The 14496-nt window shown below is 36.6% G+C and overlaps 1 protein-coding gene across 2 annotated transcripts; it reads left to right on the top strand.

Moving 5' to 3' along the window:
- Positions 1-5296: 5296 nt before the first annotated feature.
- On the top strand, positions 5297-13900 carry LOC137745569 (ubiquitin carboxyl-terminal hydrolase 8). 2 transcript variants are annotated; one of them, XM_068485541.2, is made up of 13 exons: positions 5297-5693; positions 5783-5971; positions 7257-7395; positions 8537-8596; positions 8683-8778; positions 9324-9680; positions 9791-9931; positions 10040-10210; positions 10349-10606; positions 10968-11116; positions 11898-12461; positions 12711-12984; positions 13384-13900. In XM_068485541.2, exons 1-13 carry the CDS (start codon positions 5338-5340, stop codon positions 13498-13500), a joined length of 2871 nt encoding a protein of 956 aa, XP_068341642.2. In that variant the 5' UTR covers positions 5297-5337; the 3' UTR covers positions 13501-13900. The 2 variants fall into 2 exon arrangements, with proteins under 2 accessions (XP_068341642.2, XP_088537422.1); XM_088681296.1 differs by lacking the exon at positions 8537-8596 and having other exon boundaries at positions 5305-5693.
- Positions 13901-14496: the final 596 nt, after the last annotated feature.

The following is a 14496-nucleotide window of genomic DNA, read 5'->3' as shown; positions in this document are numbered from 1 at the left end:
ACGGTGATTATAATACCAAAATTTTTCATCTTACCACGATTGTGAGAAGAATGAGAAATCGAATTGAGGGACTGAAGAATGACCAAGGTGAATGGATTGTAGACCCTGATGGCCTGAAGAGTCTTGTTGTGAATTACTTTCAATCACTTTTCTCTCATGGGCAATGGTCTAGACATGTTACTTCTCTACCTAAACTCTTTCCGTCTGTTCATTTGGATGATATTAGATCACTTTTAAAGATTGACCTTGCTAAAGTTAAGGATAACCTTTTCAGTATTGGAGGTATTAAAGTACCAAGTATAGATAGGTTTCCTGCTTGCTTTTATCAAGCTCAATGGGGCAGATGTGCAAGTGATATTGTTGATATGGTTAAAACAGCATTTCAAACTCATAGATTGCCTCATGATTTGAACATTACGTTAATTGCTCTTATGCCTAAAATTTAGAACCTTCAAAAGATGCTGAATTTTAGACCAATCAATCTATGTTGCACGTTATATAAGGTCATAACTAAGATTATTGTAGCTAGGCTCAGTCATATTCTCCCTAAATTGATAAGCCCAAATCAAGTTAGTTTTGTGCCTGGCAGACATATAACAGATAATATTCTCATTGCACAAGAGATTCTTTATAAGTTTAGAAAGTTCAAGGGTAATAAAGGTTTTTTGGCATGGAAAATTGATTTATCCAAGGCTTATGATTGCTTAAACTGGAACTTTATCAATGGTGTGCTCTATGAAATTGGCATGCCTGAAAGCTTGATTCATCTTATTATAGACTGCATATCCTCTGTTAAATACCAGGTATGTGTTAATGGTGAATTAACTAAGAGCTTTACGCCTAGTAATGGTATTAGGCAAGGGGATCCCTTATCCCCTTATATTTTTGTACTTTGTATTGAGAAGCTATCTCACATTATTAATAATAAAGTCAATTTTGGTCAGTGGAAACCTATTAAAGCTTTTCAATTTGGTCTCGGCATCTCTTACCTTTTTTCGCAGATGATCTTATGCTCTTTGCATATGCAACACCAAAACAAGTTAGGGTGATGAAGATATGTATTGACAAATTTTGCTTAGCATCTGGCCAAGCAATCAACTTTGAGAAATCTATGTTGTATTGTTATATTAATACTTGTGCAAATGAGGCTAGAGAAATCAATGCTATTTGTGGATCTCCTTTGTCTAATAATCTTGGAAATTATTTGAGGATGCCATTGATCCAATGTAGAGTCTCTAAGTTAACTTACAAGGGTGTGATTGATAAATTTCATAGTAGAATTTCTTCTTGGAACCTTTCAATGGTTGGAAGAGCCATCTTAATCCAAGCAGTCACCTTTGCAATACCGGTGTATGCTATGCAAATCACTAAGCTCCCAGTTAGTGTATGTGAACATTTGGATAATTTAAACATAAACTTCTTTTGGTGGGACTCTCAGCAGAAAAAGAAAATTATTTTATATCAATGGAACCTTCTTTACAGGGCCAAGTGCATTGAAGTTGTGAGATTAAAGAAAGCGATAGAGATGAATCAAGCTTTGTTGGCTAAAATTGGATGGATAATTCATGCTAAGGATACATGTCTCTGGGCAAACATCTATGAGGCGAAATACTTACAAGGGAGCTTTATTTTGGATACTAAATTACATGAGAAGTTTGACTGCTCCTACACTTGGAAAGGAATTCTTTATAAAACTGATTTGTTGCGCAAAGAAATGAAATAGAGAATTGGGAAAAGTGATGGTGTCAAGTTTTGGAAAGACCATTGGGTATTGAATGATCCTTTAGTTAATCATATTGATGCTAATAACATTCCCGATGAGGACTTTCCAATCTCATCTTTCCTTTGGGATGGTTGGTGGGACGTTAGTAAGCTAAGATATGCTTTTCTAGAAAACTTGGTCCAAAAAATAATTAGTCGGCTTGTTGGGACTATTGGTGCTAGAGATGACAAACTTATATGGGGATGCACTTCAAATGGAACTTTCACGGTAAAAACGGCCTATAATGTGTATATGATTGTGAAAGAAGACCTGTTTTTTATTGGCTTGGGATTTGGACTCTCAAAATCCCCCCAAACTTAATTTCTTCCTCTGGCTCATTGGTCAAGGTAAGTTACTCATTAATGAGCAAAGAACCAAAAGAAACTTAACTGTGGATTCCTCTTGCAACCTTTGTTCTTGGCCTTTGGAGACCATCACACATATTTTGAGGGAAAGTAGCAGAGCTGAATGCATTTGGGATATTCTACATATTCCTTCTCAATTGCACAATACTTTTAATTTGGACTTGAAAGCCTGGTTGATGGCTAACATGACGTCCAAGATAATGTGGTCTAACAAGATAACATGAAATTGTTTGTTTGTCTTTGCTTGCTAGTATATCTAGAAATGGAGGAACCACCAGATTTTTGATGTGGATTTCTCCCTCCCTAGTGATCCTTAAAAGGTTATTATTGGAGGAACATATGAATGGATGGAATCCCTTCAAAAAATTGATAAACCACATTCTCGGGTGCACGTTATGTTGAAGTGGGAGCCTCCTGTTTGTGGTTGGCACAAGTTGAATGTGGATGGATCTAAGAAAATGGTTTCGAGCAATATCGGTGCTGGAGGAATTCTCCGTGATCATAATGGTGATTGCTTAGGAGGTTTCTCTATTAATCTAGGGCAATGGCAGATTAGCTGAAGTTTGGGGATTGTATTTCAGACTTCAGCTTGCTATTGAAAAAAGCATATCTAAGTTAATCATCGAGATGGACTCTTCCGCTGCTGTATTATTGTTGAACCATCCCGTGCACGATACTTTTCACCTCCTTGCTACCCTTTTGAAGAGTTGCAAGGATTTGATGAGACAAATTGAGCATTATGAGCTAAAGCATAATTTCAGGGAAGTGAATAATGTTGCAGATCAACTAACTAAGTAGAGCTACAATTTGGACCTTGGGTTGTGTTCTTTTCAGTCCCCTCCCCAATGGCTTATGCAACATCTAATGGATGATATTGTAGGTGCCCCTATGGGCTGCTCTATTGTTATTAATTATATGTTTTAGTTCATCTAGGGTGTTTTCGCCCCCTCTATTAACCAAAAAAGAAAAAATGATAATTAAATATATAATGTATGAAGATCTTCTAGTCCTCTCTTAATTTTGACAATCTATTTAAGAATGATCGATAAACTTAGAGTTTGGGTCGTTTTTATTTTCTTTCATTTTTTGTCTCTCATAATCATAATTGACGAAGTTCAAGTCGTAGCCAGATGCGGATCCAGTACTTTAGGTCATGGTTTCTTTTGTTATCTATATATATGGAGGGAGAAGGCAAAAATGGTGAAACATTTTATAAAGTCATAACTACAGGTTTGAGTTGAATTAGGTTTTAGAACTTCGGGTTCTAGATTACTACAATTTTTCAAATTAGAACTTTGGGTCTAATATGGTATTGAACTTCAACTTCAGATAATGAAATGGAGTAAAACCGTATATTCAACATTAAAAGGCAAAAACATAAATTATAGTAATTATAATATGCGAATTGAAATAGAAACATCAAACCATTAACGTATAAACCCAAAAAAATAAAGGAAAAAAAGAGAAGAAAAAAGAGAATTTTCATAAAAAGGGTTTAGACTAAGTTTATTTTAATAAAAAATTATGCTATAATTTTATTTAATGAAAAAAACTTAAATTTTAATGAAAATTATTAAATTTTAATAAAAAAGATAAAAAAACTTAAATTTCAATATTTAAAAAAAAAACTGATGCATGGACCCGCGCGCGCCCTCACATAAACTGTTTATGAAACTTACTACACAGTTTATGAAACTTATTACACTTACTACACTGTTTATGAAACTTACTATACTGTTTATGAAACTTAACGGTACTACACTTGTTAGATCCCACATCGCTTAAGGGAAAGGATCCTCTATGCCTTATATAGACATGCCCATCTCCATATAACACGAGGCTTTTTGGGAGCTCACTAACTTCGGAGTTCCAATTCTATGCCTTATATAGACATGCCTATCTCCATATAACACGAGGCTTTTTGGGAGCTCACTAACTTCGGAGTTCATTGGAACTCCGAAGTTAAGCGAGTTCGCGCGAGAACAATCCCAGGATGGGTGATCCACTGGGAAGTTTTCGTGTGAGTTCCCAGAAACAAAATCGTGAGGGCGTGGTTGGGATCCAAAGTGGACAATATCGTGCTACGGCGAAGTCGAGCCCGAGATGTGGTGTAGCCCGGGTCAGGATGTGACAACATTGTTTATGAAACTTAACGGTAAATGCTCGTCTCAGGTTTTCAAGTTCTTTCACCAGAATGCAATAAAAAGATTAAAAAAAAAACACGATAGAGATCAACGTCTACGTCATTAAAGTCATTCATGGCTAATAGCTCAATACCATTACTAGAAAAATGGGTGATGAGTCTAATGATGTTGCCCTACCTCTACCCCTAACCATCCCAACCCACACCTGACCGATTCCCTCCCAACCATACTGCCCTAGATGTGGTTCTAAATCGAAAGGAACCCACTTCAATTTGAAATTTTAATTTTAGAGAAATAAAATATGCTTGGATTAAGTCAAAGTGTTATGCAACTGAAGAATTGGTTGGGTGCTCTTTGCATGTGCCTTTAGTTAGGTTTTTTGTTTTTGTTTTTTGTCTTCTTTCTCTTGTCCTTATCATTAAATAAAGTTATATGATGATTTTTGGTTAAAACTCAAAGTTTTGAAGTTATTTTCATTAGTTTTCCTAAGAAAATATACCAAGTAAAAAACCCACCAGAGTCTCGTCTTATATTTTGTTTTTGTTTTTTGAACAAACGATGAGTGCGGGAGTGAACTAAGCCTCACAATGGACTAGTATCAAATTCTTCTTTGGCGAGAATTAAACCTAAGATCTCTCACTTATAAATAAGGAGAAATACAACTAAACCGTAATACTAAATGATCTCATTTAGTTTTAAATATTCTTACTTTTATTCAATCAGATTTGGACACATATCCATATAATTGAAATTGTAAACATAAATTAGACACGTATCCACGTCTGATTAGGTGAAAGCGGGAGTGGAGCCAAGTATTGCTCATGTGCTTACGAAAAAAGAAAAAAAAAAGTATTGCTAATGTGCTTACGAAAAAAAAAAAAGTATTGCTCATGTGATCATGGAGAGAGTAGAGAGACAATAAAATAATGAGGTCATCCACCAATTAATAGAATTATGAAAATAATTTTATTTGTAAAAAAAAAACAATTTTTTTATTTAATATATAATTAGTTTCGTGTGGCGAAGAGTAAATAGGAGAAAATGAGTCTCTGACTCACTCCCTATTATGACCCGACGAATCTCCGAGAAGCTCCGACTCTCTCTCTTCCCCTACAAGTCGACCCTTCCCTTTCTCTGCCCTCCTCCCCATCCCTCTCTCTCCTCCACGCTCCACCTCTGCAAGTCCCTCGCACGCGCCCTCGCCGCCAAAACCCTAGCCCTCTTCTCCCTCCCTTTTTCCGACCACGACCACGACCGCGACGCTATGGCCGATTCCTTCGGCGACGACTCCTTCTGGGACCTCGACTTCCGCCCCCATTTCCGCTCCCAGCGCCCCCGCCTCCACGACGACTACGACGACAACGGCGACAACGACGAGGTTTTGGGAAATGCCGTTGATAAGGTGTACCTCGTTCCTTACAGGTACGCTTTGGAACGACTACTCCCGCCGAAATTCTGTCTTTTGGGGATTTTTCCAATTGGGTTTTGGTGTCGTTTTGGTTCGGTTTCAGGTGGTGGAAGGAGGCTCGGACGGAGGATGATCGCAATGGAGGGGTCCTTTACACTGCTACGACGGAGGACGACAACGCTGGCGCTGAAATTGTATTGAATTTGAAGAAGAACGACGTCGTTGAAGAAGGGTTTTCGGGGCGCGAATACGCCTTGGTCTCTGAATCAACGTGGTGTCGCGCTCTCATACGGTGAGGATAACTTTGCGGTTCTGATTTCTCATTGAAATGCTCTGAATTATTATGGTATTTTTAAGTCGTATTGGTTAGGGCAGGAGTAGGCTAGTTTCGGGGTTCCCAAAACCCTCGAAATGTAATTAGGGCAGGTCTTAATGGAGGCTTTAATTGGGTTTTAAGGGAAGGATAGTGTGTCATTTCTCTCTTGGTGTAAGGTGTTAACTATTACTATGCTGGATAATATTTTTAGGAACTGCTAAATACACCTTAGTTCAATTGTTACAGTGGCGTACGCAAATCTTTGATTGCCCGTTTCATAAATGATTGAGCTTGGATGATATTAATAGCACATCTCCGGGAAGATGACGGCAGTTTTCTGAGTTTATATGGTGGAAAGGAAAAAGAGGGTTTATTTGGGCATCACCAATGGAGAGATGCGACTTTGAAGTGAAAAAACCCCATTTACATCCCATTTACATTTCCTGGAGATGTCAATGTGGTTTTTGCTCCAATGGGAGATGTAGTAAATTTGGCCCTCGCCTCTTTTTGAAGTCATAGGACTTTTGCTTTCATTTCTCCCTTGAGATGTATAAAAAAATGCCAATTTAAATAAGTACTTGCATCTACCGGTCAAGATCGGTATTTTGCATTCCCTTAAAATTAACCATCGGTGAGCTTCACTACCTGCTAGGGATGTATATATGTTATACATCTCCATATACACCATTGACTAGAGATGCTCTGAGAATGGATAGGGTTTGGTTATAGGCTCTTTCATGGAGTATATAGCTTTGAGGTTAGTATTCAAGGGACTAGGCAAATAAAAAATCCCCTCCAATCATACTAGTCAAATGGTCAGGCAAACAAGCCTTGTTCACTATCTTGTTCTGTTATTTATCACACTTGAAAGCAGCTGCCCAGTCCTTGTTCACTATTTTTGTACATTTTTTCAATGCGAGGAACAGTTTTATTTCTCATTAAAGAAAAAGTTGGTAAAGTGTAAACGGTGTTGATTTCGTTGTTTTGGTACTGGGCTGTCTGGGATTGCGGGAGGAAATAGAAAAATGCTTTAATATGTTTTCAGGGATTTCTTTCTTTCTTCTCCGCCTCCTCCTGAAGTATTTTAATAGATATTTATTTTTTTCTCTACATGGTTGAACAGTGATTTATGCGACCAGTGCTTTCTGTCTTTCTTATCCACAACCTTCTGGCTGCCATTTGTCTGCCACTATCTTTCTATTCTTTTCTAAGCAGTGGATTGCCTATAGTATTGGCTTTGATTTGTCCACTCTTCTTGTAGGCATAATGATTTCAACGCAGCAGCGAAGGATAACGTGAGCTTTTTCGGTGCAGAAAACTTAAACGATATTTATTGTCTACAAATTAGGCTATTTGTTTCCTGGGAAACAAATTCATTGTCCGTAAAGATCACCCAAAAGGTTAGTGACATTAGTTTTGTAGTTGAAGCTTATTTTCTTTTATCCTTTTCCCTCTTGTTATAGTCTTGTAGATGATGAATTTTGAAAACTTTGTTATGGAAGTTAGATGCTTCTTGTTCTTTGGGAAGGAAATTGTTTGAGAATCATGCTCTACGTTATAATTAGCATAATTAGTGTGGAAATTGATTTTTGTTGTTATCATTTTTCTTTTCTTTGTGATATGTATTTGCAGGTTCAAAACATTGTAGGTTTGGAAAGTTGTTAAATCATGCATGCATTCTTCCTAATTAAATTGACGTAAAAATTGACTAATTCTGTGTTGTGGACCGGAGTTCTGTGAAAGTATGGAATGATATGGTTATTGAACAAGATGCTAAGAAGACGAGTGAAAGAGCGAGATCAAGAAGAGGAGTGTGTGTTTTAGCTAGCCAAGGAGCGTAGTCCCAATAAGCGATGAACTGTTTATCATCAGTTTATCAGATATTGTATTGGGACTGTTCTGCTATGTTTCAAGGAATTTTTTCTGAGTATTTATTTGTTCTTGTGGCATGCGTCATATGAAGGAAGGTTATTTGAGTTAAGAGGAGTCAGGCTAAGAAATGCATAAAGAATGAGAATATAAAAAGTATACCGTTTATGGATTATATTGCTTCTAGTAGTTGACATTAAGTGGAAGATTTACCTTTTACGGTAAAATTTCTTGGGATTCTACTGAAATCTGGGGTGTGTCACTTGCATTTTCTTTTCTTAAACCTCTTGTATGCTTGTGACATGCATATGATTCTTACTTTTGTACTTTGATACATTCTTGTGCTCGATAGTAGCACACACTAGTGGATAGCACTTTCAGCCTGAGGTCTGTATTGCAAAACGTGATACTATTTTTCTCTGGCTTATAAGTCGTAATTACAAGTTTATAGTGACAATATGTATATCATCCATAGGTCAAGCCTTGAAACTCATTGTATATTTATGTGTGAGCTTGCTTAATAGAGTTCCTATGCTGACATGTAGACTACAATTACATCATAATTTTTTTTTATTTATTGTTCATTTACTATTCAGTTTATCAATACTCATTTAAATTCTTTAGGTTTGGATTGATTACCTTTGGTATTTGACTATTGACTACTACTTTTAGGATAATGCAATAGTTTCCTACAAAAGGGCCTGTAATGTTTTCAGTTCAGAGTATGTTCCGGTGAGTTACCAAGTGACAACTAGTCATTTAGAATTGCTCTGATAATTAAGTGGTGATATTTACTCATTCAAGAATTGATTGGCCAGTTGCATATTTGGGACTTCTCTGGGCAGACAACCCAATTTTTCATGAACGACAGAGTTAATTTGCCAAGCGATATTCCTGGACAACTGAACAAAGAGGTGAGCGATTAAATGTATGCAACATTTATTGATATATAGATTTCGTTCTCCTTTTTTGTATTTTTTGGGTGACGATCTGATTGGTCTTTTTTGGTTTGGAAACAAGGGCCAGTTTCTCATTAGCATAACTTATTTTTGGGTACTCGTATTTGCACCAAGACAAATGTCAACACGTCCAAGGTTTAAACAATTCCATTTCTTTCCATTTCTCCCCAAGCTATTTCTATGTTTGAAGTTTAAAAGTTCTTTTAAAAAGCACTGATGTGGCTGCCATTGCCCATTTTTGGTGAGGAGGGGGAAGGGGTGATAATGATGCCATTTGTCTGCATTGATTCTTTGTTAGTGTGGAGTGGATTACATCAAGTCCTGTTTTTTTTTTTTAAATAGATTACATCATGCATTCTTCTCAAGTATTCAAATTTTATAGTACAAATATCTACTAAACTTAATTTTCAATGCTCAATGTTGCTCTCTATATAATCTTTCATGCAGATTAAGTTCTACAGTTTAGTTATCCAGCCTTTCTTTTCATATTGTCTTTTCAGATTCTCCTTGAATTGCGACTCCATGGATTTTCAGACTATATGAAATGTTCAGATTGGAGGAGCGAAGAAGTGGCTGATAAAGAGTCAAGTTTGGATGGTTCTACTTATGGTGGCTCTATTAAGATGAATGGAAGCACTGACTATGTGAATCCTTATTTAACTTCAACTAACTCCTTGCAAATTGGTATAATCTATAGAAGAGTTGGGTCCTTAGGCCTTACTGGACTAGAGAATCTTGGGAATACTTGTTTTATGAACAGTGCCATCCAATGCTTGGTGCATACTCCAAAGCTGGTTGATTACTTTCTAGGAGATTACCGGAAGGACATAAATTATGCAAATCCACTAGGACTGAAAGTATGTAATTGGATTATTCCTTTAGTTTTCATTTTAGATGCCTGCCTCTCGCTGGCATCTTTCACTTACTTTGATTATTGCCTCTCCCTTTTGCTATACTTATTTTCCAGGGAGAGCTTGCTTTAGCATTTGGAGAGTTGTTGAGGAGGTTATGGGCTCCAGGTGCAAGGTCAGTGGCTCCAACGATGTTCAAGTTAAAACTTGCTAATTTTGCTCCCCAATTCAGTGGCTATAATCAGCATGATTCCCAGGTTAGTTCTTTTTATGTTTATTCTCCTTTTTTACTTGGTGGGAATGTTTAATCATGTTGTGCGGGAAATAGGTTTATAAATTGTAATTGGTTGAAGTGCCTCTTGTAGGAACTTCTTGCTTTTTTGTTGGATGGTCTCCACGAAGATCTAAATCGTGTAAAATGCAAACCTTACATTGAAGCTAAGGATGTGGAAGGTCGTCCAGATGATGAGGTAGCAGAAGAATATTGGCAAAATCACCTTGCTCGGAATGACTCAATCGTTGTCGATGTGTGCCAAGTAAGTATTCTGGTTTAAATGGATTTGTAATTTGGTGATTTTAGTTTTGCCTATATCTTCTTAAAATAAGTTTGTTGGGATCAACTTCATTCAATTATTTTCACTTTATTGCAATATCTGTTCGCTTTCCAACTGTAGGGTCAGTACCGGTCAAAATTGGTGTGCCCTGTTTGCAACAAGGTGTCTGTTATGTTTGACCCATTTATGTACCTTTCGCTACCGTTACCTTCAACATCAATGCGGACTATGACTTTGACGGTCCTAAGTACAGATGGGACTGCAATGCCATCTACATGTACGGTGACAGTGCCCCAGGGTGGGAGGTTGATGGATCTTACTAATGCCTTAAGCACTGCATGTTTCTTAAGAGATGATGAAACTCTGATGGTAGCTGAGGTATATTTCTAGAGCTAACTTTTGGGGTATTAAAACTTTGTTGCATGTCATTGTTGTGGGAATGGGGTTTTCCATATGGATGGATGACATTTATACTAGCTATGATCATGGGCCAGTTGTGTTGTTCTGCAGACTCTTGATCCTCTAGCACCATTTATTGGCTTTTTGACCATTAGGGGTCCTCTTTATGCCTTTTGCATTCTCTCTAGTAAAGTTATGCCCATGATTGTTTTTGTAACTATTTGTAACCTTGTCAAGAATCATCAGTGAAGGGTTAACAACTTGACCTTTGTTTGTAACTTTGTAGATATACAAGAGTTGTATTTACCTTTCAACTTGACCTTTGTTTGTAACTTTGTAGATATACAAGAGTCGCATTTTTCGTCTACTGGAAGATCCATTTGATTCATTAGCCTTGATCAGAGATGGTGACCTGTTGGTTGCTTATCGGTTACCAAAGGATTGTGAGTCGTCCCTTTTGGTTACGTTTATTCATCAGCAGATGGACGTGTAAGTTTTGTCTCTTAAATATATCACTGCTGCTCTATCAAATTGCTTTACTCAAATTACCTTATCAAAAAACTGAAAGTGATACTGCTGATGATTTTTCTGCTGTATTTGTATGTCAAACACGCTTAGTGAACTCAATAAGCAACCTGAAGAGTTTTATGTGATTGTAAAATAACTTGTGGCTTTTTTATAAAATGTTTGATAGAATAATCTCGTTTACAGGTGTAATGAAGGTACATTGTTTAGCTGATACAAATTTGTATATGAAAGGACACTTTATGCTAACTTCCAAGTATGGCGGTTGGATCTTAAAGTTCACTAGAAACTGCATCGAAAACATACTGTGTGATATTTCCCCATAAAATATTTTTTGCTGGTGTATGTTATCTTTCATGTGATGCAGACGTTGAGTAATGCAATTAGTTGACGTATTGGGAAAAAAGAGCAAGTGATTGATGTGGTGATTTCATATCTGTTTTATATTCATTTAAGTTTGAATTCATGGCATAGAAGAATTTGTCTTATGGGTTTGTTACTGGTCTTCAGGCTGTACAGCTATAGACATTTTTTGTCTCTTTTTATAGCTAATGACATTTTTTAATGAACTCTGTTGTACTAAAGTTGGATATGTCAGTTCCGAATTTGAATCTATGAACACATGATCTTTTAAAAAGATAAACAATTTACAGTTTTATGTTTCCGCCTCTGAAGAATTGTTATTATTGGCATTGCTTCTTTTTTTCGTTAAAAAGCCTAAATACATGTTTTTGTCTGGGATCAGGGGCTTTAATAATGGAGAGATGGGATTAGTCCCACAGGCGTTTGGCGTACCCCTCATAGCAAGGTTGCCTGATGTTTGCAATGGGTCTGATATTCGTAACAAGTTCCTGAAAGTACTAAACCCATACTTGATGCCTACTGGAGATGCATTAGATATGTTTGATTATGATGATATTGGAAATTATGCTACTGAAGATTCTAACAAGGAGGATGCTGCTACTTCTACGATTATGGATAATGATGCTTACGCGGACAGGGAATCAGGGGATGAAGCACATTTGGATAATGATTTCCAGTTTTACTTAACAGATACAAAGGGAGCAATAAGAGACACCTTGATAGACATGAATGAGCCGATAGTGGTCTCAAAGTTGCCTAAGAGGTTGAGTGTACTTGTTTTATGGTCTGATAAAATGACTAAAAAGTACGATACATGCCTTCTAAGCAATTTGCCGGAAATTTTCAAGCCCCAATTTTTGGTGAGGAGGCCTCAAGAATCCGTTTCTCTGTACAAATGCCTTGAAGCCTTTATGAAGGAGGAACCTCTAGGGCCAGAAGATATGTGGTTAGTATCTGCCTTTTATTTGAAATTACGAGAACAAAAATATTATGCATCTTGTGGGCTGTTGTTTCTTGGCATAATCTGGCTAGCGAGTCTATGTGAGAGAAAGCAATTTATTTTGTTAATCACTTATGTTATCTACGCAGTTCGACTCTTAGGTATTTTTTTGACAATTTATTAAATAATGCAGTCAAAGTCATTTTCCCGTTGCCTATATTAATTATAGCTTTTGCAATGATCTGTTATTTACAGGTACTGCCCTACCTGCAAGAAACCTCAACAAGCTAGCAAAAAGTTAGATCTTTGGAGATTGCCTGAGATTTTGGTTATTCATCTGAAAAGATTCTCGTACAGCCGTTATTTTAAGAACAAGCTAGAAACATTTGTTGACTTTCCAATTCATGATCTGGATTTTTCTTGCTACAGTGCCCACCAAAATAGCCAGTTATCCAGCCGATACATGTTGTATGCGATTAGTAATCACTATGGTGGCATGGGCGGTGGTCATTATACCGCATTTGCTCAAGTAAGTGTTTCTTCTATTGTTGGAAATTCCTTGTGTTTTGTCAAAGTATCTCAATTCAAATATTTTAGTTGGTGAAAGTTGGATTGCCGCGTAGAAGCTCCTTTTTTATTTTGTTCATTATATGCATCTATCTCAAGGGTTTTCTCAGTTTAAGGCTTTCTTAAAATATATGTATAATTAGGCATGCCTGTGCTAAAAAAATGTGTAAATGAAAAAGAACGGAAGTCATAAGAGTTAATTGTAACTTTTCAGCTTCTGTTAGTCACCGACTCACCTTGGTTAGGAGTTGTTAAGTTTTCAGACCTGATTGACAGGGCTTCTGCAAGCAAATTTGCGTTTGTTTTGTACACAGACCTTTCGAATGACACGGTTTTAATAAACAATTTTGTTCATGTGCAGCTCGGTAATGGTTTGTGGTATGAGTTTGATGATGACAGGGTTTGTCCTGTTGGGGAAGAGACAATCAAGACATCATCTGCATATGTTCTTTTCTACCGAAGAGTGGCAGATGTATAGACACCTAGGCAGTTGTATAGCTAAGTAACAATTGGGAAGCACGTTGCAGGAGGAGGGGCGACGGGCGTAGATATCGGAGGAGGGATATTTACAGAAAAATGGAGCATATGATTCATGTTGTACAGCTTTTAATGGCGCCGGTGGAAGAGGCGTATAATAGCATCACCTCTTTGATTTTGGGTTCACCTTGTATATATTACTCGACCCAGAAAAGTACTGAAATAGCATCAATTGTTCAAAGAGTTGGATTGCCCTTCCCCCCTTTCTTTGTGGCAGCAACATTTTGTTTGTCATCTCATCTTTTGGTTTTTTATTGCACATTTTAGAATTGGTAATTGTCTCCAATTTATTTGCAGGCTTGCATCTAGTTCATTTGAATTAAAATTAACATCTTCAACAAGTATGAGAGTTTTTTGGTCGTGGTCATGAAATTAAATAGTTAGGAGCGATTATGTGATCAGATTTGCATTTGTGTTATGAATTGTCGTGCGATTGTTACTAATTTACTTTTGTTATAACATGCTATTTATTTATTAATTTATATTTTTTTAACAAACAATATTATTTACGCAAAGGGGAGGGGATGAGCTTAGTCTTACAATGGACTACCAATGATATGATTCAAATTTGTTTTTGGCGAGAATCAAATCTAAGTCTTCTCACTTATAAGTAAAGATGAATATCATTAGGCAATAGTAATAAGTGACATTAATATGACAATTATATTGTCTACTTACGAAGTATCACTTTTATTGTTCAAAAAAGAACAAAAATGAAGTATCACTTTCATATATGTACAAAAAATATATATCAATTTTTATAAGAAAAACTAATGAAAATGGCTTGAAAACTTTGACTTTTAATGTAAAAATGTGATTTTTTGTTAAACTAAACAGTACTGAGGGTTTTTTGATAAAGTTCTCATTTTTACAAGATGGGGACTAATTTTGAAATTGGCAACACCATTTCAACTAGCAACTATTTGGTCCCTATCAT

This window comes from Pyrus communis, chromosome 12 (assembly GCF_041283825.1).
Source record: "Pyrus communis isolate YQ-2024b chromosome 12, ASM4128382v1, whole genome shotgun sequence".
In the NCBI taxonomy this organism is placed as follows: Eukaryota; Viridiplantae; Streptophyta; class Magnoliopsida; order Rosales; family Rosaceae; genus Pyrus; species Pyrus communis.
Note: the sequence above shows the minus strand (reverse complement) of the source record. Positions and strands in the feature narration are given on the sequence as shown.